The sequence below is a fragment of the Oncorhynchus tshawytscha genome, linkage group LG13, assembly GCF_018296145.1.
Source record: "Oncorhynchus tshawytscha isolate Ot180627B linkage group LG13, Otsh_v2.0, whole genome shotgun sequence".
Classification (NCBI taxonomy): domain Eukaryota; kingdom Metazoa; phylum Chordata; class Actinopteri; order Salmoniformes; family Salmonidae; genus Oncorhynchus; species Oncorhynchus tshawytscha.
Window position 1 is genome coordinate 88,527,538 of NC_056441.1, and position 27,361 is coordinate 88,554,898.

At 48.6% G+C, this 27,361-nt stretch overlaps 1 protein-coding gene across 1 annotated transcript in view; it reads right to left on the reverse strand.

Annotated features, from left to right (window-relative positions):
* gbe1b (glucan (1,4-alpha-), branching enzyme 1b) overlaps positions 1-27,361 on the reverse strand; it is a 376,893-nt gene that overhangs the window by 257,636 nt on the left and 91,896 nt on the right. The window contains exons 5-6 of the mRNA XM_042296507.1: positions 23,544-23,679; positions 9,312-9,402 (exon numbers count right to left, since the gene is read on the reverse strand). Of these exons, the coding sequence (XP_042152441.1) occupies positions 9,312-9,402; positions 23,544-23,679 (227 nt within the window). The remainder of the gene's footprint in view (positions 1-9,311; positions 9,403-23,543; positions 23,680-27,361) is intronic.

The window sequence follows — 27,361 nt, forward strand, 5'->3', positions numbered from 1 at the left end:
ACTGACCACAGAGACCACAGACTGACTACAGAGACCAAAGAGACTATGACTGCAGAGACCACAGACTGACTACAGAGACCACAGACTGACTACAGAGACCACAGACTGACTACAGAGACCACAGACTGTGACTACAGAGACCACAGACTGTGACTACAGACACCACACGGACTAGAGAGACTATGACTAGAGACACACACATACATACTGCCCGTGTAATGTGTCCCTCTGACGTCCCATCTGTCTTTCCAGCTGTCATAGTAATAGTCATAGTCATAATAGTCCCCTACTACACACTATCATAGTATCAGTCCCCTACTACACACTATCATAGTATCAGTCCCCTACTAAATACTATCATAGTATCAGTCCCCTACTACAACATTACCATAGGATCAGTCCCCTACTAAATACTAACATAGTATCAGTCCCCTACTAAATACCATCATAGTATCAGTCCCCTACCAAATACTATCATAGTATCAGTCCCCTACTAAATACTACCATTGTATCAGTCCCCTACTAAATACTACCATTGTATCAGTCCCCTACTAAATACTACACACTATCATAGTATCAGTCCCCTACTAAATACTACAACACTATCATAGTATCAGTCCCCTACTAAATACTACCATTGTATCAGTCCCCTACTAAATACTACCATTGTATCAGTCCCTAAATACTCCTAAATACTACACACTATCATAGTATCAGTCCCCTACTAAATACTACAACACTATCATAGTATCAGTCCCCTACTAAATACTACAACACGATCATAGTGAGTCCTCTACTAAATACTATCATTGTATCAGTCCCCTACTAAATACTACCATTGTATCAGTCCCCTACTAAATACTACACACTATCATAGTATCAGTCCCCTACTAAATACTACACACTATCATAGTATCAGTCCCCTACTAAATACTACAACACTATCATAGTATCAGTCCCCTACTAAATACTACAACACGATCATAGTATGAGTCCTCTACTAAATACTATCATTGTATCAGTCCCCTACTAAATACTATCATAGTATCAGTCCCCTACTAAATACTATCATAGTATCAGTCCCCTACTAAATACTATCATAGTATCAGTCGGTATTAAATAAAATGTTGTGGTCCCGCCCGCTTTTAGGGAAAACAACCACGGGTTAATTTGGTTGCCCAATTGACTCACAGCAATCTTGTCAGTCATTTTCACGTTGTCAGCTTGTTTTAGTCAATTACAAAACTACATTCAAGAAAAGTAAAACAGATTACTTTTCAACATTGTCTGTTCCCAAGCATAATCACCACTTTAGAAAAATCTAATTGTTGGGCTTTACCTCATGTCCCATTTCCTGACGGTGCTAACATTAGCCACAGGGGTGAGTGCTAGCTTGCGACCAACCAGAATAATAAGCTAGCCAAGACCAACAAACAAAAACAAACTAACTAATACAGATACAAGTACTGATGAGTTACAGGGATTTATTTGACATGTACATTGAACAACTCAGCAGCTTTTTCAGGCATGTTTTGTTATTTCTGTATAACAAAAAAAATTGACGGCGAAGTTTGCTCTTTTACAATAGGGGGGGGGGCAGGGTCAATGGGAATGAGGGGGTGGTTAGAGGCAGGGTAGCCTAGTGGTTAGAGTGTAGAGGGGGCAGGGTAGCCTAGTGGTTAGAGGCAGGGTAGCCTAGTGGTTAGAGTGTAGCCTGGCCTAGTGGTTAGTGGTTAGTGGTGTAGAGGAGGCAGGGTTAGAGTAGCCTAGTGGTTAGAGTTAGAGTGTAGAGGTGGCAGGGTAGCCTAGGGGAGGCAGGGTAGCCTAGTGGTTAGAGTGTAGAGGAGGCAGGGTAGCCTAGTGGTTAGAGTGTAGAGGGGCAGGGTAGCCTAGTGGTTAGAGTGTAGCCAGGGTAGCCTAGTGGTTAGAGTGTAGGGGCGGCAGGTAGCCTAGTGGTTAGAGTGTAGAGGAGGCAGGGTAGCCTAGTGGTTAGAGTGTAGAGGCGGCAGGGTAGCCTAGTGGTTAGAGTGTAGAGGCGGCAGGGTAGCCTAGTGGTTAGAGTGTAGAGGCGGCAGGGTAGCCTAGTGGTTAGAGTGTAGAGGCGGCAGGGTAGCCTAGTGGTTAGGGTGTGGAGGCGGCAGGGTAGCCTAGTGGTTAGAGTGTAGAGGTGGCAGGGTAGCCTAGTGGTTAGGGTGTGGAGGCGGCAGGGTAGCCTAGTGGTTAGAGTGTAGAGGCGGCAGGGTAGCCTAGTGGTTAGAGTGTAGAGCTGGCAGGTAGCCTAGTGGTTAGAGTGTAGAGCTGGCAGGTAGCCTAGTGGTTAGAGGCAGGGTAGCCTAGTGGTTAGAGTGTAGAGGTGGCAGGGTAGCCTAGTGGTTAGAGTGTAGAGCGGCAGGGTAGCCTAGTGGTTAGAGTGTAGAGCTGGCAGGTAGCCTAGTGGTTAGAGTGTAGAGCTGGCAGGTAGCCTAGTGGTTAGAGGCAGGGTAGCCTAGTGGTTAGAGTGTAGAGGTGGCAGGGTAGCCTAGTGGTTAGAGTGTAGAGGTGGCAGGGTAGCCTAGTGGTTAGAGTGTAGAGCTGGGTTAGGTAGCCTAGTGGTTAGAGTGTAGAGCTGGCAGGTAGCCTAGTGGTTAGAGGCAGGGTAGCCTAGTGGTTAGAGTGTAGAGGTGGCAGGGTAGCCTAGTGGTTAGAGGCAGGGTAGCCTAGTGGTTAGAGTGTAGAGGTGGCAGGGTAGCCTAGTGGTTAGAGTGTAGAGGTGGCAGGGTAGCCTAGTGGTTAGAGGCAGGGTAGCCTAGTGGTTAGAGTGTAGAGGGGGCAGGGTAGCCTAGTGGTTAGAGTGTAGAGGAGACAGGTAGTCTAGTGGTTAGAGTGTAGAGGGGGCAGGGTAGCCTAGTGGTTAGAGTGTAGGGTGGCAGGGTAGGTAGCCTAGTGGTTAGAGTGTAGAGGCGGCAGGGTAGCCTAGTGGTTAGAGTGTAGAGGCGGCAGAGTAGCCTAGTGGTTAGAGTGTAGAGGCGGCAGGGTAGCCTAGTGGTTAGAGTGTAGAGGCGGCAGGGTAGCCTAGTGGTTAGAGTGCAGGGTAGCCTAGGGTTAGAGTGTAGAGGCGGCAGGGTAGCCTAGTGGTTAGAGTGAGGGTGTGGTTAGAGGCGGCAGGGTAGCCTAGTGGTTAGAGTGTAGAGGCGGCAGGGTAGCCTAGTGGTTAGAGTGTAGAGGCGGCAGGGTAGCCTAGTGGTTAGAGTGTAGAGCTGGCAGGGTAGCCTAGTGGTTAGAGTGTGGAGCTGGCAGGTAGCCTAGTGGTTAGAGGCAGGGTAGCCTAGTGGTTAGAGTGTAGAGGTGGCAGGGTAGCCTAGTGGTTAGAGGCAGGGTAGCCTAGTGGTTAGAGTGTAGAGGTGGCAGGGTAGCCTAGTGGTTAGAGGCAGGGTAGCCTAGTGGTTAGAGTGTAGAGGGGGCAGGGTAGCCTAGTGGTTAGAGTGTAGAGGAGACAGGTAGTCTAGTGGTTAGAGTGTAGAGGGGGCAGGGTAGCCTAGTGGTTAGAGTGTAGAGGGGCAGGGTAGCCTAGTGGTTAGAGTGTAGGGGCGGCAGGTAGCCTAGTGGTTAGAGTGTAGAGGAGGCAGGGTAGCCTAGTGGTTAGAGTGTAGAGGCGGCAGGGTAGCCTAGTGGTTAGAGTGTAGAGGTGGCAGGGTAGCCTAGTGGTTAGAGTGCCTAGTGGTTAGGTGGGAGGCGGCAGGGTAGCCTAGTGGTTAGAGTGCAGGGTAGCCTAGTGGTTAGAGTGTGGAGGGGGCAGGGTAGCCTAGTGGTTAGAGTGTAGAGGAGACAGGTAGCCTAGTGGTTAGAGTGTAGAGGGGGCAGGGTAGCCTAGTGGTTAGAGTGTAGAGTGGGCAGGGTAGCCTAGTGGTTAGAGTGTAGAGCTGGCAGGTAGCCTAGTGGTTAGAGTGTAGAGCTGGCAGGTAGCCTAGTGGTTAGAGGCAGGGTAGTGGTTAGTGGTTAGCCTAGTGGTTAGAGAGCAGTGCCTAGTGGTTAGAGGAGGTGGCAGGGTAGCCTAGTGGTTAGAGTGTAGAGGTGGCAGGGTAGCCTAGTGGTTAGAGTGTAGAGCTGGCAGGTAGCCTAGTGGTTAGAGTGTAGAGCTGGCAGGGTAGCCTAGTGGTTAGAGGCAGGGTAGCCTAGTGGTTAGAGTGTAGAGGTGGCAGGGTAGCCTAGTGGTTAGAGTGTAGCAGGGTAGCCTAGTGGTTAGAGTGTAGAGGTGGCAGGGTAGCCTAGTGGTTAGAGTGTAGAGGTGGCAGGGTAGCCTAGTGGTTAGAGGCAGGGTAGCCTAGTGGTTAGAGTGTAGAGGGGGCAGGGTAGCCTAGTGGTTAGAGTGTAGAGGCGGCAGGTAGCCTAGTGGTTAGAGTGTAGAGGGGGCAGGGTAGCCTAGTGGTTAGAGTGTAGAGGAGACAGGTAGCCTAGTGGTTAGAGTGTAGAGGGGGCAGGGTAGCCTAGTGGTTAGAGTGTAGAGGGCGGCAGGTAGCCTAGTGGTTAGAGTGTAGAGCTGGCAGGTAGCCTAGTGGTTAGAGTGTAGAGCTGGCAGGTAGCCTAGTGGTTAGAGGCAGGGTAGCCTAGTGGTTAGAGTGTAGAGGTGGCAGGGTAGCCTAGTGGTTAGAGGCAGGGGGTAGCCTAGTGGTTAGAGTGTAGAGGTGGCAGGGTAGCCTAGTGGTTAGAGTGTAGGCAGGGTAGCCTAGTGGTTAGAGTGTAGAGGGGGCAGGGTAGCCTAGTGGTTAGAGTGTAGAGGAGACAGGTAGTCTAGTGGTTAGAGTGTAGAGGGGGCAGGGTAGCCTAGTGGTTAGAGTGTAGAGGGGGCAGGGTAGCCTAGTGGTTAGAGTGTAGGGGCGGCAGGTAGCCTAGTGGTTAGAGTGTAGAGGAGGCAGGGTAGCCTAGTGGTTAGAGTGTAGAGGCGGCAGGGTAGCCTAGTGGTTAGAGTGTAGAGGCGGCAGGGTAGCCTAGTGGTTAGAGTGTAGAGGCGGCAGGGTAGCCTAGTGGTTAGAGTGTAGAGGCGGCAGGGTAGCCTAGTGGTTAGGGTGTGTGGTTAGGCGGCAGGGTAGCCTAGTGGTTAGAGTGTAGAGGTGGCAGGGTAGCCTAGTGGTTAGGGTGTGGAGGCGGCAGGGTAGCCTAGTGGTTAGAGGCAGGGTAGCCTAGTGGTTAGAGTGTAGAGGCGGCAGGGTAGCCTAGTGGTTAGAGTGTAGAGCTGGCAGGTAGCCTAGTGGTTAGAGTGTAGAGCTGGCAGGTAGCCTAGTGGTTAGAGGCAGGGTAGCCTAGTGGTTAGAGTGTAGAGGTGGCAGGGTAGCCTAGTGGTTAGAGTGTAGAGGCGGCAGGGTAGCCTAGTGGTTAGAGTGTAGAGGTGGCAGGGTAGCCTAGTGGTTAGAGGCAGGGTAGCCTAGTGGTTAGAGTGTAGAGGTGGCAGGGTAGCCTAGTGGTTAGAGGCAGGGTAGCCTAGTGGTTAGAGTGCCTAGTGGTTAGGTGGCAGGGTAGCCTAGTGGTTAGAGGCAGGGGTAGCCTAGTGGTTAGAGTGTAGAGGTGGCAGGGTTAGCCCTAGTGGTTAGAGTGTAGAGGTGGCAGGGTAGCCTAGTGGTTAGAGGCAGGGTAGCCTAGTGGTTAGAGTGTAGAGGGGGCAGGGTAGCCTAGTGGTTAGAGTGTAGAGGGGGCAGGGTAGCCTAGTGGTTAGAGTGTAGAGGGGCAGGGTAGCCTAGTGGTTAGCCTAGCCTAGTGGTTAGAGTGTAGAGGGCAGGCAGGGTAGCCTAGTGGTTAGAGTGTAGAGGCGGCAGGGTAGCCTAGTGGTTAGAGTGTAGAGGCGGCAGGGTAGCCTAGTGGTTAGAGTGTAGAGGCGGCAGGGTAGCCTAGTGGTTAGGTGTGTGGAGGCGGGTTAGAGGCAGGGTAGCCTAGTGGTTAGAGTGTAGAGGTGGCAGGGTAGCCTAGTGGTTAGGGTGTGGAGGCGGCAGGGTAGCCTAGTGGTTAGAGGCAGGGTAGCCTAGTGGTTAGAGTGTAGGGGCGGCAGGTAGCCTAGTGGTTAGAGTGTAGAGGAGGCAGGGTAGCCTAGTGGTTAGAGTGTAGAGGCGGCAGGGTAGCCTAGTGGTTAGAGTGTAGAGGTGGCAGGGTAGCCTAGTGGTTAGAGGCAGGGTAACCTAGTGGTTAGAGTGTAGAGGTGGCAGGGTAGCCTAGTGGTTAGAGGCAGGGTAGCCTAGTGGTTAGAGTGTAGAGGTGGCAGGGTAGCCTAGTGGTTAGAGTGTAGAGGTGGCAGGGTAGCCTAGTGGTTAGAGGCAGGGTAGCCTAGTGGTTAGAGTGTAGAGGGGGTTAGAGTGTAGAGGCGGCAGGGTAGCCTAGTGGTTAGAGTGTAGAGGAGACAGGTAGCCTAGTGGTTAGAGTGCCTAGGTTAGGGGGCAGGGTAGCCTAGTGGTTAGAGTGGCAGGGTAGAGTGGGCAGGGTAGCCTAGTGGTTAGAGTGTAGGGTGGTTAGAGGCGGCCTAGGGTAGCCTAGTGGTTAGAGTGTAGAGGAGGCAGGGTAGCCTAGTGGTTAGAGTGTAGAGGCGGCAGGGTAGCCTAGTGGTTAGAGTGTAGAGGCGGCAGGGTAGCCTAGTGGTTAGAGTGTAGAGGCGGCAGAGTAGCCTAGTGGTTAGAGTGTAGAGGCGGCAGGGTAGCCTAGTGGTTAGAGTGTAGAGGCGGCAGGGTAGCCTAGTGGTTAGAGTGTAGAGGCGGCAGGGTAGCCTAGTGGTTAGAGTGTAGAGGCGGCAGGGTAGCCTAGTGGTTAGAGTGTAGAGGCGGCAGGGTAGCCTAGCGGTTAGAGTGTAGAGGCGGCAGGGTAGCCTAGTGGTTAGAGCGTAGAGGCGGCAGGGTAGCCTAGTGGTTAGAGCGTTGGACTAGTAACTGAAAGGTTGTAAGTTCGAATCCCCGAGCCGACAAGGTACAAATCTGTCGTTCTGCCCCTGAACAGGCAGTTAACCCACTGTTCCCAGGCTGTCATTGAAAATAAGAATTTGTTCTTTAACTGACTTGCCTAGTAAAATAAAGGTAAAATAAAATAAAAAATGAATGTTTGTTCTTCCCAATTTGTGGGCGTGGTAGAGGGGAATTTCTTCTAATGACATGAATACCGACTCAGGGTATTGTTTCAGTTCCATAGCAAACATTGTAACAATATAATTACACATTACCCTGCTGATGCTGCCAGGAATTCAGACTGATTTGGCCTGGCCGGGCCTCGGCTTGGGTTCAGGAACACAGCCCGATATGGCCCTCGGCTTGAGTTCAGGAACACAGCCCGATCTGGCCTGGCCGTGCCTCTGCTTGAGTTCAGGAACACAGCCCGATCTGGCCTGGCCGTGCCTCTGCTTGAGTTCAGGAACACAGCCCGATCTGGCCTGGCCGTGCCTCTGCTTGAGTTCAGGAACACAGCCCGATCTGGCCTGGCCGTGCCTCGGAGTTCAGGAACACAGCCCGATCTGGCCTGGCCGTTCAGGAACACAGCCCGATCTGGCCTGGCCGTGCCTCGGCTTGGGTTCAGGAACACAGCCCGATCTGGCCTGGCCGTGCCTCGGCTTGGGTTCAGGAACACAGCCCGATCTGGCCTGGCCGTGCCTCGGCTTGAGTTCAGGAACACAGCCCGATCTGGCCTGGACGTGCCTCTGCTTGGGTTCAGGAACACAGCCCGATCTGGCCTGGCCGTGCCTCTGCTTGAGTTCAGGAACACAGCCCGATCTGGCCTGGACGTGCCTCTGCTTGGGTTCAGGAACACAGCCCGATCTGGCCTGGCCGTGCCTCTGCTTGAGTTCAGGAACACAGCCCGATCTGGCCTGGCCATGCCTCTGCTTGAGTTCAGGAACACAGCCCGATCTGGCCTGGCCATGCCTCGGCTTGAGTTCAGGAACACAGCCCGATCTGGCCTGGCCGTGCCTCGGCTTGGGTTCAGGAACACAGCCCGATCTGGCCTGGCCGTGCCTCGGCTTGGGTTCAGGAACACAGCCCGATCTGGCCTGGCCGTGCCTCGGCTTGGGTTCAGGAACACAGCCCGATCTGGCCTGGCCGTGCCTCGGCTTGGGTTCAGGAACACAGCCCGATCTGGCCTGGACGTGCCTTGGCTTGGGTTCAGGAACACAGCCCGATCTGGCCTGGCCGTGCCTCGGCTTGAGTTCAGGAACACAGCCCGATCTGGCCTGGACGTGCCTCTGCTTGGGTTCAGGAACACAGCCCGATCTGGCCTGGCCGTGCCTCTGCTTGAGTTCAGGAACACAGCCCGATCTGGCCTGGACGTGCCTCTGCTTGGGTTCAGGAACACAGCCCGATCTGGCCTGGCCGTGCACAGCCTGCTTGAGTTCAGGAACACAGCCCGATCTGGCCTGGACGTGCCTCTGCTTGGGTTCAGGAACACAGCCCGATCTGGCCTGGCTGTGCCTCTGCTTGAGTTCAGGAACACAGCCCGATCTGGCCTGGCTGTGCCTCTGCTTGAGTTCAGGAACACAGCCCGATCTGGCCTGGCCGTGCCTCTGCTTGAGTTCAGGAACACAGACTGGGATTTCAAATGACTATGGAGAATCAATCATGGGTGGAATGTTTCTGTTCTTGATTGCTCTTCTCAAACTAAATCATGCGATTTGTTCTCTGTAATAGCCATTTTAAATTGGAAAAGGTAGTTTGATTACCAAGATTCTAATCTTTTGAAGGGTGTAAGACACTTGCATTTTCAAGAATGTTTAATGTTACGAAATTGTATTTTTAGTTGTCACTCTGAAATTTCCCCTGATGTTGGTCCCTGTACGGGAACAGCAGCCATAACAGGTTTTAAGAGCTAGGGTTAGGAGCTAGGATTAGGTTAAAGAGCTAGGGTTAGGAGCTAGGATTAGGTTAAAGAGCTAGGGTTAGGAGCTAGTATTAGGTTTAAGGATAGAGTAAGGGTACGAGTACAGAATAAGGTTAGGGAAAATAGGATTTTGAATGGGACTGAATTGTGTGTCCCAACAAGGTTAGCTGTAAAATACTCTGTGCATGTGCGCGTGTGTGTGTGTGTGTGTGTGTGTGTAGCACCTCACTATCATCCAAGGTTTAATCTGTGTCTGGGAAACCAGCCCGGTGACCCCTGGTATACACATGAAATATCAAACTAGTCTACATGATGTCACTTAGCTCTGCTGTAGTGACAAACTCAGAACGACACTGCTCAAAAAAATAAAGGGAACACTAAAATAACACATCCTAGATCTGAATGAATGTGGACAGTTTGATTTCACAGAAGTGTTGTTTAAGTGTTACCTTAATTTTTTTTGTTGAGCTGTGTATGTTAATAAAATATAAATGTTGTACCTGGATGCAGCAAAGAAGCTTGTGACTTGATAACCAAAGCTGGCATAGTATGCATGCTCCATGACAGCCATCAGCTGAATACAGTTGTACCCTGAAAAGAAAAATCAACCAATTAAATTTAAAAATTTAAAAAAAATATTAAAAAATGAAAAGACAGAAAACAGAGAAAATGATGTGACAAACATTATAACAGGTTTCAATCTTTTTTTTGGCGAGTAAAGTACATGTTGGATGAAAAAATACATCGTCACGACAGGCCTGATGTAAAACAGCAAAGTTGGTCGTAGACTTTACGCTATAAAACAGGGTGTGATCTTTTTGTGTTGCTAAAATGAAGGTTATGTGAGAAATGGAGGAGGAAACGCCTCGATGCGTAATTATAATTACAAAAACCGTCATATCAAAAGTAAACAGAGTTAAGTGATATGTTGTGTGGTCCTCTCACACTATGACTCAGGAGAACGTGTAGTTTATTAGGCTGCAGATAACATAATTGATGAGCTTCACAGGGTGGTGAATGTGGACAGCGATCTTGATGCTCCTTTTCAATAGATATGGAGGGTCATATTCTGGTGACATGACGACCGATGCTGATTGGCTGCCGTTTGACAAATAAAAAATAATCTTTGTCCATAATAATCTCTGCACAGTATCTGCAAGCTAGAGCAGACATACCAAGACCAGAGTGGGTACATTCGCTTTATAAACATAAAAACATTTTAGAGTTGAAAATGCGATGGAAATCCATTTAACTCGTATTTATTTGTTTATTCGGTACAATGTTCTGTCTCATGTTAGATCTGAGAACGGTGTCTGTTAGAATCTGTAGGTGTGCAAACCGTGCAAACCTATAGTGTTTTATTCAGTGGTAAACACACAATTATTCTCCAGCATTAATTTCTGACGTGCTTGCTATTGACGGTATTAGTGATGACCAAAATGGACATTTCTCAGACAAATCTAAGACACTAAGACACCCATAGACACTGTATATTGGAATGGCAATGAGTTGAAAAACTACAAACCTCGGATTTCTCACTTCCTGGTTGGATTTTTTCTCATGTTTTCGCCTGCCATATGAGTTCTGTTATACTCACAGACATCATTCAAACAGTTTTAGAAACTTCAGATTGTTTTCTATCCAATATACAAATATGCATATTATATATGCATATACTAGCTTTTATGGCTGAGTAGCAGGTAGTTTACTCGGGGCACCTTATTCATCCAAGCTACTCACTACTGCCCCCCAGTCACCAAGAAGTTAACAAGAAATTTGTGGAGGGGTTGAAAAACAAGTTGTAATGACTCCAACCTAAGTGTGTGTAAACTAGTTTTAATAACTCCAACCTCAGTGTATGTAAACTAGTTGTAATGACTCCAACCTAAGTGTATGTAAACTAGTTTTAATAACTCCAACCTCAGTGTATGTAAACTAGTTTTAATGTCTCCAACCTCAGTGTATGTAAACTAGTTGTAATGTCTCCAACCTCAGTGTATGTAAACTAGTTGTAATGACTCCAACCTCAGTGTATGTAAACTAGTTGTAATGACTCCAACCTCAGTGTATGTAAACTAGTTGTAATGACTCCAACCTCAGTGTATGTAAACTAGTTGTAATGACTCCAACCTCAGTGTATGTAAACTAGTTTTAATGACTCCAACCTCAGTGTATGTAAACTAGTTGTAATGACTCCAACCTCAGTGTATGTAAACTAGTTGTAATGACTCCAACCTCAGTGTATGTAAACTAGTTTTAATGACTCCAACCTCAGTGTGTGTAAACTAGTTGTAATGACTCCAACCTAAGTGTATGTAAACTTCCGACTTCAACTGTAAAAATAAAAACTTGAACGCTGGAACGTCGGGCACATGGGCAGAATCCTACATGGCATCCTATTCCCTATTTAGTGCACTACTTTAGACCAGAGCCCTATGGCATCCTATTCCCTATATAGTACACTACTTTAGACCAGAGCCCTATGGCATCCTATTCCCTATATAGTGCACTACTTTAGACCAGAGCCCTATGGCATCCTATTCCCTATTTAGTGCACTACTTTAGACCAGAGCCATATGGCATCCTATTCCCTATTTAGTGCACTACTTTAGACCAGAGCCCTATGGCATCCTATGCCCTATTTAGTGCACTACTTTAGACCACGATCCAGTGCACTATAGAATCGCATTTGGGACGCACGTTTGATAGCACAACAATTGTCACTTCTGCCGGCATCCCTCATCGTCGTGTTTATTTTCCAAATACGAGGCTTGACAAGTGCGCGCTCCCACAAATATTTCATTAAATGTGAGACACTGGTCTTTGTTGTTGACACTTTCCTCCAGACATGCTGTGGCCATGGGGAAACGCCAACCTCAGGTGCTCCAGACATGCTGTGGCCATGGGGAAACACCAACCTCACTCGAGCAGCTCTGACAGGCCTTTTAACAGTAGGCTCTTGCTCCACAGGAAGGCTCTGTGCGTGTTATAGTTGTTTTGAGATAAAGCTATATAAATAAATAACTCTTGTCTCGGATTCTTTCAGACGAGAGGAAAAACATTGGCTTCTGACGAGGTGTGACAGAACGGAGGGGTGAGAGGAAGTTTCCTTTTCAGTCCCGCTCTCTCTGGAAATGAGCTGAGGCAGGGGATGGGTGTGGGGGGTGGTGGGGTACCGGTGAGGCAGCTGTGGAACAGACAGATGTCTGTCTCTGGAAACGAGCTGAGGCAGGGGATGGGTGAGGGGGTGGTGGGTGGGGGTACCGGTGAGGCAGCTGTGGAACAGACAGATGTCTGTCTCTGGAAACGAGCTGAGGCAGGGGATGGGTGTGGGGGGTGGTGGGTGGGGGGTACCGGTGAGGCAGCTGTGGAACAGACAGATGTCTGTCTCTGGAAACGAGCTGAGGCAGGGGATGGGTGTGGGGGGGTACCGGTGAGGCAGCTGTGGAACAGACAGATGTCTGTCTCTGGAAACGAGCTGAGGCAGGGGATGGGTGTGGGGGGTGGTGGGTGGGGGGTACCGGTGAGGCAGCTGTGGAACAGACAGATGTCTGTCTCTGGAAATGAGCTGAGGCAGGGGATGGGTGTGGGGGGTGGTGGGTGGGGGGTACCGGTGAGGCAGCTGTGGAACAGACAGATGTCTGTCTCTGGAAACGAGCTGAGGCAGGGGATGGGTGTGGGGGGTGGTGGGTGGGGGGTACCGGTGAGGCAGCTGTGGAACAGACAGATGTCTGTCTCTGGAAATGAGCTGAGGCAGGGGATGGGTGTGGGGGGGGTGGGTGGGGGGTACCGGTGAGGCAGCTGTGGAACAGACAGATGTCTGTCTCTGGAAATGAGCTGAGGCAGGGGATGGGTGTGGGGGTGGTGGGTGGGGGGGTACCGGTGAGGCAGCTGTGGAACAGACAGATGTCTGTCTCTGGAAACGAGCTGAGGCAGGGGATGGGTGTGGGGGTGGTGGGTGGGGGGTACCGGTGAGGCAGCTGTGGAACAGACAGATGTCTGTCTCTGGAAACGAGCTGAGGCAGGGGATGGGTGTGGGGGGTGGTGGGTGGGGGGTACCGGTGAGGCAGCTGTGGAACAGACAGATGTCTGTCTCTGGAAACGAGCTGAGGCAGGGGATGGGTGTGGGGGGTACCGGTGAGGCAGCTGTGGAACAGACAGATGTCTGTCTCTGGAAACGAGCTGAGGCAGGGGATGGGTGTGGGGGGTACCGGTGAGGCAGCTGTGGAACAGACAGATGTCTGTCTCTGGAAACGAGCTGAGGCAGGGGATGGGTGTGGGGGGGAACAGACAGGTGGGTGGGGGGGATGGGTGTGGGGGGTACCGGTGAGGCAGCTGTGGAACAGACAGATGTCTGTCTCTGGAAATGAGCTGAGGCAGGGGATGGGTGTGGGGGGGGGTGGGGGGGGGGTACCGGTGAGGCAGCTGTGGAACAGACAGATGTCTGTCTCTGGAAACGAGCTGAGGCAGGGGATGGGTGAGGGGGGTGGTGGGTGGGGGGGGTACTGGTGAGGCAGCTGTGGAACAGACAGATGTCTGTCTCTGGAAACGAGCTGAGGCAGGGGATGGGTGTGGGGGGTGGTGGGTGGGGGGTACCGGTGAGGCAGCTGTGGAACAGACAGATGTCTGTCTCTGGAAACGAGCTGAGGCAGGGGATGGGTGTGGGGGGTGGTGGGTGGGGGGGTACCGGTGAGGCAGCTGTGGAACAGACAGATGTCTGTCTCTGGAAATGAGCTGAGGCAGGGGATGGGTGTGGGGGGTGGTGGGTGGGGGGGTACCGGTGAGGCAGCTGTGGAACAGACAGATGTCTGTCTCTGGAAACGAGCTGAGGCAGGGGATGGGTGTGGGGGGTGGTGGGTGGGGGGTACCGGTGAGGCAGCTGTGGAACAGACAGATGTCTGTCTCTGGAAACGAGGACAGTAACATTTCTCCTCGTGTAAAAAAAAAAAAAAGAATCGTACTGTACATATTCCTTGAACTGCTGCAGGTTGGTTCTTAGTCAGATCGACTACATCCCCAAATGACACCATATTCCCTACGTAGTGCACTACTTTTAACCACTACTTCCATTGGTCTTGATCAAAAGTAGTGCACTACATAGGGGATAGGTTGCAATTTGGGACGCACAGGAGTGAATTTGCATCGGCAGAAAGAGTGCTGCTGTGCTTCCCAATCCAATCCAATCAGGAAGGACAAGGAAACGTTAAGCCGAGGAGGAGACGTCGTTCATATCAGAGGCACTCCACAGCAGCAATATCTGCCCCCTTTATACCAGTTAAAGCAGAAGTGGAGGAATTGCGTGCCCATAGTAAACAGAAAGAAAATCTGTCCAAAATTAATATATGCATATAATAATTATTATTGAATAGAAAACACTCTAAAGCTTCTAAAACCGTTCAAATTATGTCTGTATGTAAAGCAGAACTCTCAGGGCAGCCATTCTCCCAAACTCTCTCTTGTCATCAGGAAATTTGGGCCAACTTTGACGTCATCGCCCCCACCCTTCCCAACCAGCTACGGATCTGGGAACAGTTTCTATCTCTTCAGCGCGATGTCTCCTTTCAATGGGGCGTTTCATTGTGAAAATCGCGCGCTCCCTCACCCTTTGGCAGGGCTAAAACCTTCGGGTAACGCGAAAATACATGCACTTCCATGCGCGCGTCGCGTCTGGAGTTCTCTTTGTTCCAGGATTCACCAAACGATGTCAGTTTATAGGATGTAGGTTTGTCTGTTCGAGCTGATAATTGTTTTGCACGTTTAGAACATCCTAAAGCTTGATTCTGCACTTAGTTTGACCAGTTTAGTCGACATATAATATGTAATTTTGAAGTTTTGATGCGCAACCCCTAGAATTTTGGCTGCATTTCAGCCGGAATTTGTCGCGTTTGATAACCCAAAGACACAGACTTGAAAGCCAAACGCTGTTTTCGGTAAGTATAACAACTTCCACGACTTCTGATCGAAGAACATCAAAGATAAGGGAATATTTACGTGGTAATTTTGTGTTTTTGTGGACTCCAACATAGCGGAGAAATATAGCTAATATCTGAGCGCCGTCTCATATTATTGCCTAGTGAACGAATTCTGTAACGTTAAAATAAATGTAACACAGCAGTTGCATTAAGAAGCAGTGTATCTTTCTAACTATATGTAGAACATGTATATTTAGTCAAAGTTTATGATGTGTATTGCTTGTTATCTGGCGGAGAGATTCTAACAGACACCGTTCTCATAATTTCTCCGGACATTTGAGTAGCATTTTTGAACATGGCGTCATTGTAAACATATTATTGAAAAAAAACATAAATGTGTAACATGTCCTATTACTGTCATCTGATGAAGATTTTCAAAAGGTTAGTGAATTATTTTTCTTTTAATCCTGCGTTTGTTGATTGCATCTTTTGTTCAAAATGGCTATTCAAATGAGCTGTGTCTTTGGTGGTGGTTTGACATAAATATGTGCTATGTTTTCACCGTAAAACATTTTAGAAATCTGATTTGCTGGCTAGATGAACAAGGTGTTTATCTTTCATTTGAGCTATTGGACTTGTTAATGTGTGGAGGTTAAATATTTCTAAGAATAGTTTTGCGTTCCATGCGCCACGTTCCAGCTGAACGTGGGAGGGGTCGTTCCCAAAAGGGAACCCCACCCGTCAACAGGTACCGTCAATAGCGCAGATCCTACTTGAAATGCAGAAGAATTACAGTAAGGTAGTGTCCCAAAAATGTCACCTTCTTGCCTACATAGAGCCCTATGGGCTTGTCAATGGGCTCTGGTCAGAGATTAATGCACTATATTAGGGACTAGAGTGCTGGTTGGGATGAAGCCTTTAAAATTCTGTAGGACCTCTGGGACACAGAGAAGGAGCTCAGTTTGGCACGTCTTTATTCAACTGGTATTTAAATAACACTTCCAGTAGTACTACAGAGAGCGAGTTAGGCAACCATCACATTACAATCAAAGTAAATGTGGTGAAAATCACTACGTTCTCAAGTAGACAAACTATAATAGTCTAGGACTCTATTCAGTATTTCATTTTATATCTAATAAAACATTGAGTAAAGCAGATCAAGAATCTCCAGCAGGATTTTTAGTAGATCTGTGAATTGATGTATCCAGGTGTGTGTGTGTGTGTGTGTGTGTGTGTGTGTGCGTACGCAGGACACAGGGGGAACCAGAGACTGGTGTTAATAGTGATGAATGGTTCAGAGGGACATCAGACGGAAGCAGACAGACAGCCAGCTGAGTCCAGACCTGTTTCCCAAACAGAACCCCATTCTCCCTTTGTAGTGCACAGCCTTTGACCAGGGCACATAGGAATCTGGTCAAACATAGTGAACAAAATAGGGAATAGGGTGTAGTTTGGGACACTGGTCTGAGCACTGCAGCCCCTCCCCCTTCCCATCCCCCTTTTCTGTTCAGTGGTAATGGCCACTTCAGGTGTCTGGATGGATCTGGCAGAAGACTGCAAACAGGATGTTGACTGCAGAGGTGGCTTTATTCCGCAGCAAACTGACAGTCTGGCTAGGGTTCCCATACACACAAATCACATTTTATTGATCTCGTACAGATATTTGCAGATGTTATCGCGGGTGCAGCAAGATGATAGTTTTTTTTGTTTGTTCCAACAGTGCTGTAATACCTAGCAATAAAAAATACACACACACGTAATCCAGAAAAATCTGTGTCAGAGACAGGAATATCATATATACTATTATATATATATATATATATATATAGATAGGAGGGTCTAACTGGGCCAATCTGAACTTCTTAAGCCTCCTGAGTTTGAAGAGGCTGTGTTGTGCCTTCTTCACCATGCGGTCTGTGTGAGCGGACCATTTCTGGTCATCAGTGACGCCGAGGAACTTGACCCTCTCCACCGCGGTGCCGTCTATGTGGACGGGGCGCGCCTTCTCTGCTGTTTCTACGATCAGCTCCTTTGTTTTGTTGAGGTTATTTTCCTGGCACCACTCTGCCAGGGCTCTCACCTCCTTTCTGTAGGCCGTCTCATATTTGTTGGTAATCAGGCCTAACACTTGTGTCGTCAGCAAACTTGATTGAATTGGAGAAGTGCGTGGGCAAGCAGTCATGGGTCAACAGGGAGTATACAGGTGGGAGCTGACCACGCACCCTTGTGGGACCCCTGTGTTGAGGATCAGTGACGCAGAAGTGTTGTTCCTTACCTTCACTACTTGGGGTCGGCCCATCAGGAAGTCCAGGACCCAGTTGCACAAGGAGGGGTTCAGAGCCAGGGCCCTGAGCTTAGTGATGAGCACTCTGGTGTTGAAGACTGAGCTGTAGTCAATGAACAGCATTCGTACATAGGGCAGTGTTCAGTGCAATGGTGATTGCATCGTCTGTGGATCTATTGGGGCGGTAAGCAAATTGTAGTGTGTCTAGGGTGTCGAGCTGATATGATCCTTAACTAGCCTCAAAGCACTTCATGATGACAGAAGTCAATTGCTACTGGGCTATAGTAATTTAGTTACTGTCGCTTTCTTGGGTACAAGAACAATGGTGGACATCATGAAGCAAGTGTGGACAACAGACTGGGATATGGAGAGTTTGAATATGTCCGTAAACACTCCAGCCAGCTGGTCTGCACATGCTCTGGGGACGCGGCTTGGGATGCCGTCTGGGCCGGCAGACTTAAAATGACGTACTCACGTCGGCCACAGAACGAGAGCACACAGTCCTCATGAACAGCAGGGGCCCACGTCGGCGGCTCAATGTTTTTTTCCTCAAAGCATGCAAAGGTGCTTAGCTCATCCCGGAGCGAGGCATCGTTGTCCGCGACATGGCTGGCTTTTCCTTTATAAATCAGTGATTGTCTGGAGTTTCTACCACATATGTTTATGAGCTGTTGAATTGTGACTACACTTTGTACCTGTACTGTTGTTTTGCCTCTTTGATTGCCTTATGGAGGTCGTAGCTGGTCTGATTGTACATTTTCATGTTCCCAGTCACCTTGCCTATGCAAAATGCATTTTTTTTCACACTTCATTTTGACGCGAATCACACCATGAGTTGTTAATCACAATGCTCGTTCTTCCTGTCCATTGGGATTGGAATTATAGGCAATTAGCAAGACAACCCCAATAAAGGAGTGGTTCTGCAGGTGGGGACCACAGACCACTTCTCAGTTCCTATGCTTCCTGGCTGATGTTTTGGTCACTTTTGAATGCTGGCGGTGCTTTCACTCTAGTGGTAGCATGAGACGGAGTCTACAACCCACACAAGTGGCTCAGGTAGTGCAGCTCATCCAGGATGGAACATCAATGCGAGCTGTGGCAAGAAGGTTTGCTGTGTCTGTCAGCGTAGTGTCCAGAGCATGGAGGCGCTACCAGGAGACATGCCAGTACATCAGGAGACGTGGAGGAGGCCGTAAGAGGGCAACAACCCAGCAGCAGGACTGCTACCTAAGCCTTTGTGCAAGGAGGAGCAGGAGGAGCACTGCCAGAGCCCTGCAAAATGACCTCCAGCAGGCCACAAATGTGCACGTGTCTGCTCAAACGGTCAGAAACAGACTCCATGAGGTTGGTATGAGGGTCCGACGTCTACAGGTGGGGGTTGTGCTTACAGCCCAACACCGTGCAGGAAGTTTGGCATTTGCCAGAGAACACCAAGATTGGCAATTGCCGCCACTGGCGCCCTGTGCTCTTCACAGATGAAAGCAGGTTCACACTGAGCACGTGACAGATGTGACAGAGTCTGGAGACGCCGTAGAGAACGTTCTGCTGCCTGCAACATCCTCCAGCATGACTGGTTTCGCGGTGGGTCAGTCATGGTGTGGCATTTCTTTGGAGGGCCGCACAGCCCTCCATGTGCTCGCCAGAGGTAGCCTGACTGCCATTAGGTACCGAGATGAGATCCTCAGACCCCTTGTGAGACCATATGCTGGTGCGGTTGGCCCTGGGTTCCTCCTAATGCAAGACAATGCTAGATCTCATGTGGCTGGAGTGTGTCAGCAGTTCCTGCAAGAGGAAGGCATTGATGCTATGGACTGGCCAGCCCGTTCCCCAGACCTGAATCCAATTGAGCACATCTGGGACATCATGTCTCGCTCCATCCATCAACGCCACGATGCACCACAGACTGTCCAGGAGTTTGCGGATGCTTTGGTCCAGGTCTGGGAGGAGATCCCTCAGGAGACCATCCGCCACCTCATCAGGAGCATGCCCAGGCGTTGTAGGGAGGTCATACAGGCACGTGGAGGCCACACACAATACTGAGCCTCATTTTGACTTGTTTTAAGGACATTACATCAAAGTTGGATCAGCCTGTAGTGTGGTTTTCCACTTTAATTTTGAGTGTGACTCCAAATCCAGACCTCCATGGGTTGATCAATTTGATTTCCATTGATAATTTTTGTGTGATTTTGTTGTCAGCACATTCAACTATGTAAAGAAAAACATATTTCATAAGAATATTTAATTCATTCAGATCTAGGATGTGTTATTTTAGTGTTCCCTTTATTTTTTGGAGCAGTGTATATCCAGAGAGAGCCACAAAACAGTGTATGTTACAGACCCTGATCTCTCTGGAAGGAGATCCTCGCCCTAAGCTCATCCAGGGACTGAACCTTAGTGAGTAATATACTCTGAAGCGGTGGATGGTATGCACGCCTCCTGACATTGACTAGGGCCCTACTCCTTCTACCGCTTCTCCAGTATTTTGGTGCAGCCCAGGGATAAAGAGAGCAGGAAGATCAAACAAAAGGATCCAGGTCGAATTTCGATCTAATATCCAGAAGTTATTTCTGGTTGTAGGTAATAATACAAGAAATGTTCTCAGCAAATAATGTATTTAAAAAAAATAATAATAATTCTGCAAAGTTGTCTAGGAGCAGGGAAACCGTGTCTGTCGGCGCCATCTTGCCACACACACACACACACAGGGCTGGGTCTGAAGAGGCCCTTGAACAGTGCTGGCTCGTGTTTGGGACAGACAGACAGTAGCACAGCAGGTCACCAGGCAGGGTCAAGGACCACTGCTGCTCTGATGGAGGAGCATAATGACAGAGAATGACCTCTCCTCTCCTCTCCTTTCCTCCCCTTTCCTCTCCTCTCCCCTCTCCTCCCCTTTCCCCTCTACTCTCCACTCTCCCTCTGCTCTACGACCCTCGCTTCTCTCCCCTTTCCCCTCTCCTTTCTCTACTCCCCTGTCCCCTCTCCTTTCTCTACTCCCCTGTCCCCTGTCCCCTCTCCACTCTCTACTCCCCTGTCCCCCCTGTCCCCTCTCCACTTCTCTACTCCCCTGTCCCCTCTCCACCATCCCCTGTCCCCTGTCCTTTCTCTACTCCCCTGTCCCCTCTCCCCCATCCTTTCTCTACTCCCCTGTCCCCTCTCCTTTCTCTACTCCCCTGTCCCCTCTCCTTTCTCTACTCCCCTGTCCCCTGTCCCTTCTCTACTCCCCTGTCCCCTGTCCCTTCTCTACTCCCCTCTCCTTTCTCTACTCCCCTGTCCCCTCTCTACTCCCCTGTCCCCTCTCTACTCCCCTGTCCCCTCTCTACCCCCTGTCCCCTCTCTACTCCCCTGTCCCCTCTCCTTTCTCTACTCCCCTGTCCCCTCTCATTTCTCTACTCCCCTGTCCCCTCTCATTTCTCTACTCCCCTGTCCCCTCTCATTTCTCTACTCCCCTGTCCCCTCTCCTTTCTCTACTCCCCTGTCCCCTCTCCTTTCTCTACTCCCCTGTCCCCTCTCCTTTCTCTACTCCCCTGTCCCCTCTCCTTTCTCTACTCCCCTGTCCCCTCTCCTTTCTCTACTCCCCTGTCCCCTCTCCTTTCTCTACTCCCCTGTCCCCTCTCCCTTTCTCTACTCCCCTGTCCCCTCTCCTTTCTCTACTCCCCTGTCCCCTCTCCTTTCTCTACTCCCCTGTCCCCTCTCCTTTCTCTACTCCCCTGTCCCCTCTCCTTTCTCTACTCCCCTGTCCCCTCTCCTTTCTCTACTCCCTGTCCCCTCTCCTTTCTCTACTCCCCTGTCCCCTCTCCTTTCTCTACTCCCTGTCCCCTCTCTCTACTCCCCTGTCCCCTCTCCTTTCTCTACTCCCCTGTCCCCTCTCCACTCTCCTTTCCCTACTCTCCTTTCCCTACTCCCCTTTCCCCTCTCCACTCTCCTTTCTCTACTCCCCTTTCCCCTCTCCACTCCCCCTTCTCTACTCCCCTGTCCCCTCTCCTTTCTCTACTCCCCTGTCCCCTCTCCTTTCTCTACTCCCCTGTCCCCTCTCCTTTCTCTACTCCCCTGTCCCCTCTCCTTTCTCTACTCCCCTGTCCCCTCTCCTTTCTCTACTCCCCTGTCCCCTCTCCTTTCTCTACTCCCCTGTCCCCTCTCCTTTTCCCTACTCCCCTTTCCCCTCTCCACTCTCCTTTCTCTACTCCCCTTTCCCCTCTCCACTCCCCCTCTGCTCTACGACCCTCGCTGCTTTCCCTCGTCATCCACCCATTCTCCTTTCTCTTCTCCCCTGTCCCCTCTCCCTGTCCCCTCTCCACTCTCCTTTCCCCCACTCTCCTTTCCCCACTCTCCTTTCCCCACTCTCCTTTCCCCACTCTCCTTTCCCCACTCTCCTTTCCCCACTCTCCTTTCCCCACTCTCCTTTCCCTACTCTCCTTTCCCTACTCTCCTTTCTCTACTCCCCTTTCCTTTCTCTACTCTACGACCCTCACTGCTCTCCCTCGTCATCCACCCACTCTCCTTTCTACTCTCTCTACTCTCCTTTCCCTACTCCCTTTCCCTACTCTCCTTTCCCTACTCCCCTTTCCCTACTCCCCTTTCCCTACTCCCCTTTCCCTACTCCCCTCTACTCTACGACCCTCGCTGCTCTCCCTCGTCATCCACCCACTCTCCTTTCTCTACTCCCCTTTCCTTTCTCTACTCCCCTTTCCCCTCCCCCTCTACTCTACGACCCTGGCTGCTCTCCCTCGTCATCCACCCACTCTCCTTTCTCTACTCCCCTTTCCTCATGAGTTTCTAAACTTTAAACAAAGTCTAGTCTTGTTAGGAGTGTACACACAAGTCTTTCAAAGCTTACATCTGTGTACTTTATAACAGTCTCTTGGAGGGTAGAAAGACAAATGAGGAGATGTTGCCATGTTCAGGACTGACCATCCCCTTTACAGCCCTACACACTACTAGATGAAAGAGAAACCATGTTTTAGCACTTTCGTGTTTATCAGACCTGTAGCAGACAGCAAAACACCAGCTCAACGATTTGCTGTAGCTAAAGGCTGGAAGCAGGGGAAGGAAATGCATGTGTTCGGACAGGATGTGTGCATCCCAAATGACATGCTATTCCCTATATAGTGTACTTCTTTTTGAACAGGGCCCATTGGGATAGAGTCTAGTGCACTATATATGGGATGGTCTGCTATTTGGGACACAGACAACATGTATTATAGCCATAGAAATATAATTACTAGAACGGGTTTCCCATTGAAGTCAACGGTTCTGTGATGATGGGTAGCTATAGGGAATAGTTATTCGACTTATTTGGTTATAGCCTGTAGTAAACTAAGATAGCGCTAAAATATGTTGCTCAGGTCTAGATAGCTCTGATCTGTTGCCCAGGTCTAGATAGCTCTGTGATTAGTTGCCCAGGTCTAGATAGCTCTGTGATTAGTTGCCCAGGTCTAGATAGCTCTGTGATTAGTTGCCCAGGTCTAGATAGCTCTGTGATTAGTTGCCCAGGTCTAGATAGCTCTGTGATTAGTTGCCCAGGTCTAGATAGCTCTGTGATTAGTTGCCCAGGTCTAGATAGCTCTGTGATTAGTTGCCCAGGTCTAGATAGCTCTGTGATTAGTTGCCCAGGTCTAGATAGATGAGATCTGTTGCCCAGGTCTAGATAGATGAGATCTGTTGCCCAGGTCTAGATAGATGAGATCTGTTGCCCAGGTCTAGATAGATGAGATCTGTTGCCCAGGTCTAGATAGATGAGATCTGTTGCCCAGGTCTAGATAGATGAGATCTGTTGCCCAGGTCTAGATAGATGAGATCTGTTGCCCAGGTCTAGATAGATGAGATATGTTGCCCAGGTCTAGATAGATGAGATATGTTGCCTAGTTCTAGATAGCTCTGTGATCTGTTGCCCAGGTCTAGATAGCTCTGTGATCTGTTGCCCAGGTCTAGATAGCTCTGTGATCTGTTGCCCAGGTCTAGATAGCTCTGTGATCTGTTGCCCAGGTCTAGATAGCTCTGTGATCTGTTGCCCAGGTCTAGATAGCTCTGTGATCTGTTGCCCAGGTCTAGATAGCTCTGTGATCTGTTGCCCAGGTCTAGATAGCTCTGTGATCTGTTGCCCAGGTCTAGATAGCTCTGTGATTAGTTGCCCAGGTCTAGATAGCTCTGTGATTAGTTGCCCAGGTCTAGATAGCTCTGTGATTAGTTGCCCAGGTCTAGATAGCTCTGTGATTAGTTGCCCAGGTCTAGATAGCTCTGTGATTAGTTGCCCAGGTCTAGATAGCTCTGTGATCTGTTGCCCAGGTCTAGATAGCACTGTGATCTGTTGCCCAGGTCTAGATAGCTCTGTGATCTGTTGCCCAGGTCTAGATAGCTCTGTGATCTGTTGCCCAGGTCTAGATAGCTCTGTGATCTGTTGCCCAGGTCTAGATAGCTCTGTGATCTGTTGCCCAGGTCTAGATAGCTCTGTGATCTGTTGCCCAGGTCTAGATAGCTCTGTGATCTGTTGCCTAGTTCTAGGTAGATCTGATCTGTTGCCCAGATATGTAATCTCTTACCCAAGTCTTTTATTCGAGGCAGGACATTGGTTGTGAAGTTGGTGTAGGAGGCGACTTTAGGATCAGGTGAGGCGATGCCCACGTGGGACTCGTAGATCCGTAAACTCTGGGGCTTCTTGGGGCGAGGGTGGATGTGCTGGAGGGGAGGAGAAGAAACACGATGAGGAACAGCTGAAACGTAAAAAACTGAAATAAACAGAGGAAACTAGATTTGTTAACATGCTTTGATCAGTCTGGTTTTCCAACCAAACAACCACGTATGGAGGTGCAACAAAGTGGGACTTAAAAGTGCCGTGGGTTAAATGTTGAGGTGGGAGAAGGACTGCTACAGCTGTATTAGATGGCACTTTAAAAAGAAATCAAAATCGGCAATCAAAAGTCACAAGTCATTGGTCACATACACGTGGTTAGCAGATGTTATTGGTCACATACACATGGTTAGCAGATGTTATTGGTCACATACACATGGTTAGCAGATGTTATTGGTCACATGATTAGCATATGTTATTGGTCACATACACATGGTTAGCAGATGTTATTGGTCACATACACATGGTTAGCAGATGTTATTGGTCACATACACATGGTTAGCAGATGTTATTGGTCACATACGCATGGTTAGCAGATGTTATTGGTCACATACGCATGGCTAGCAGATGTTATTGGTCACATACACATGGTTAGCAGATGTTATTGGTCACATGGTTAGCAGATGTTATTGGTCACATGGTTAGCAGATGTTATTGGTCACATGGTTAGCAGATGTTATTGGTCACATACACATGGTTAGCAGATGTTATTGGTCACACACATGGTTAGCAGATGTTATTGGTCACATACACATGGTTAGCAGATGTTATTGGTCACATACACATGGTTAGCAGATGTTATTGGTCACATACACATGGTTAGCAGATGTTATTGGTCACATACACATGGTTAGCAGATGTTATTGGTCACATACACATGGTTAGCAGATGTTATTGGTCACATACACATGGTTAGCAGATGTTATTGGTCACATACACATGGTTATCAGATGTTATTGGTCACATGGTTAGCAGATGTTATTGGTCACACATGGTTAGCAGATGTTATTGGTCACATACACATGGTTAGCAGATGTTAATGGTCACATACACATGGTTAGCAGATGTTATTTGTCACATACACATGGTTAGCAGATGTTATTGGTCACATGGTTAGCAGATGTTATTGGTCACATGGTTAGCAGATGTTATTGGTCACATGGTTAGCAGATGTTATTGGTCACATGGTTAGCAGATGTTATTGGTCACACACACATGGTTAGCAGATGTTATTGGTCACATACACATGGTTAGCAGATGTTATTGGTCACATACACATGGTTAGCAGATGTTATTGGTCACACACACATGGTTAGCAGATGTTATTGGTCACATACACATGGTTAGCAGATGTTATTGGTCACATACACATGGTTAGCAGATGTCATTGGTCACATACACATGGTTAGCAGATGTTATTGGTCACATACACATGGTTAGCAGATGTTAATGGTCACATACACATGGTTAGCAGATGTTATTGGTCACATACACATGGTTAGCAGATGTTAATGGTCACATACACATGGCTAGCAGATGTTATTGGTCACATACACATGGTTAGCAGATGTTATTGGTCACATGGTTAGCAGATGTTATTGGTCACATGGTTAGCAGATGTTATTGGTCACATGGTTAGCAGATGTTATTGGTCACATGGTTAGCAGATGTTATTGGTCACACACATGGTTAGCAGATGTTATTGGTCACATACACATGGTTAGCAGATGTTATTGGTCACATGGTTAGCAGATGTTATTGGTCACACACATGGTTAGCAGATGTTATTGGTCACATGGTTAGCAGATGTTATTGGTCACATGGTTAGCAGATGTTATTGGTCACATACACATGGTTAGCAGATATTATTGGTCACATACACATGGTTAGCAGATGTTATTGGTCACATGGTTAGCAGATGTTATTGGTCACATACACATGGTTAGCAGATGTTATTGGTCACATACACATGGTTAGCAGATGTTATTGGTCACATACACATGGTTAGCAGATGTTAATGGTCACATACACATGGTTAGCAGATGTTAATGGTCACATACACATGTTAGCAGATGTTATTGGTCACATACACATGGTTAGCAGATGTTAATGGTCACATACACATGGTTAGCAGATGTTATTGGTCACATACACATGGCTAGCAGATGTTATTGGTCACATACACATGGTTAGCAGATGTTATTGGTCACATGGTTAGCAGATGTTATTGGTCACATGGTTAGCAGATGTTATTGGTCACACACATGGTTAGCAGATGTTATTGGTCACATACACATGGTTATCAGATGTTATTGGTCACATACACATGGCTAGCAGATGTTATTGGTCACATACACATGGTTAGCAGATGTTATTGGTCACATGGTTAGCAGATGTTATTGGTCACATGGTTAGCAGATGTTATTGGTCACACACATGGTTAGCAGATGTTATTGGTCACATACACATGGTTATCAGATGTTATTGGTCACATACACATGGCTAGCAGATGTTATTGGTCACATACACATGGTTAGCAGATGTTATTGGTCACATGGTTAGCAGATGTTATTGGTCACATGGTTAGCAGATGTTATTGGTCACATGGTTAGCAGATGTTATTGGTCACATGGTTAGCAGATGTTATTGGTCACATACACATGGTTAGCAGATGTTATTGGTCACATACACATGGTTAGCAGATGTTATTGGTCACATACACATGGTTAGCAGATGTTATTGGTCACATACACATGGTTAGCAGATGTTATTGGTCACATACACATGGTTAGCAGATGTTATTGGTCACATACACATGGTTAGCAGATGTTATTGGTCACATACACATGGTTAGCAGATGTTATTGTGAGTGTAGTGAAATGCTTATGCTTCTAGATCCAACAGTATCTAACAGGTAATATCTAACAAATTCCACAATAACACCTTATACACACAATCTAGTAAAGGAACGGGATGAGAATATATAAGTATAAAATATATGGATGAGCAGTGACAGAGCGGTTAAGATGCACTAGATAGTAAATAATAGATAGTGAAGGATACAGTATACAGTATATACATATGAGATGAGTAATGTGAGATATGTAAACACACTTAAAGTGGCATTATTATTGTGACTAGTGTTCCATTTATTAAAGTGGCCAATGATATCAAGTCTGTAGGTTGGCAGCCGTCTCTCTGTGTTAGTGGTGGCTGTTTAACAGTCTGATGGCCTTAGAAGCTGCTTTTCAATCTCTCTGTCCCAGCTTTGATGCACCTGTACTGACCTCGCCTTCTGGATAATAGCGGGGTGAACAGGCAGTGGCTCGGGTGGTTGTTGTCCTTGATGATCTTTTTTGTCCTTCCTGTGACATTGGGTGTTGTAGGTGTCCTGGAGGGCAGGTAGTTTGCCCCTCGGTGATACGTTGTGCAGACCTCACTACCCTCTGGAGAGCCTTGCGGTTGAGGGCGGTGCAGTTGCCGTACCAGGCGGGGTTTTCGGTGACAAGCCACATTTCTTCACTCTCCTGGAGGTGATGATTAAGTTGGAGGCGTGCATGGCACAGGAAGAGGGCTGAGAACGCACCAATGTGGGGCTACAGTGTTGAGGATCAGCGGAGTGGAGATGTTTCCTACCTTCACCACCTGGGGGTGGCCCGTCAGGAAGTCCAGGACCCAGTTGCACCGGGGCAGGGTCATTAAGGGTCAAGCTTAATGAGGAGTTTGGAG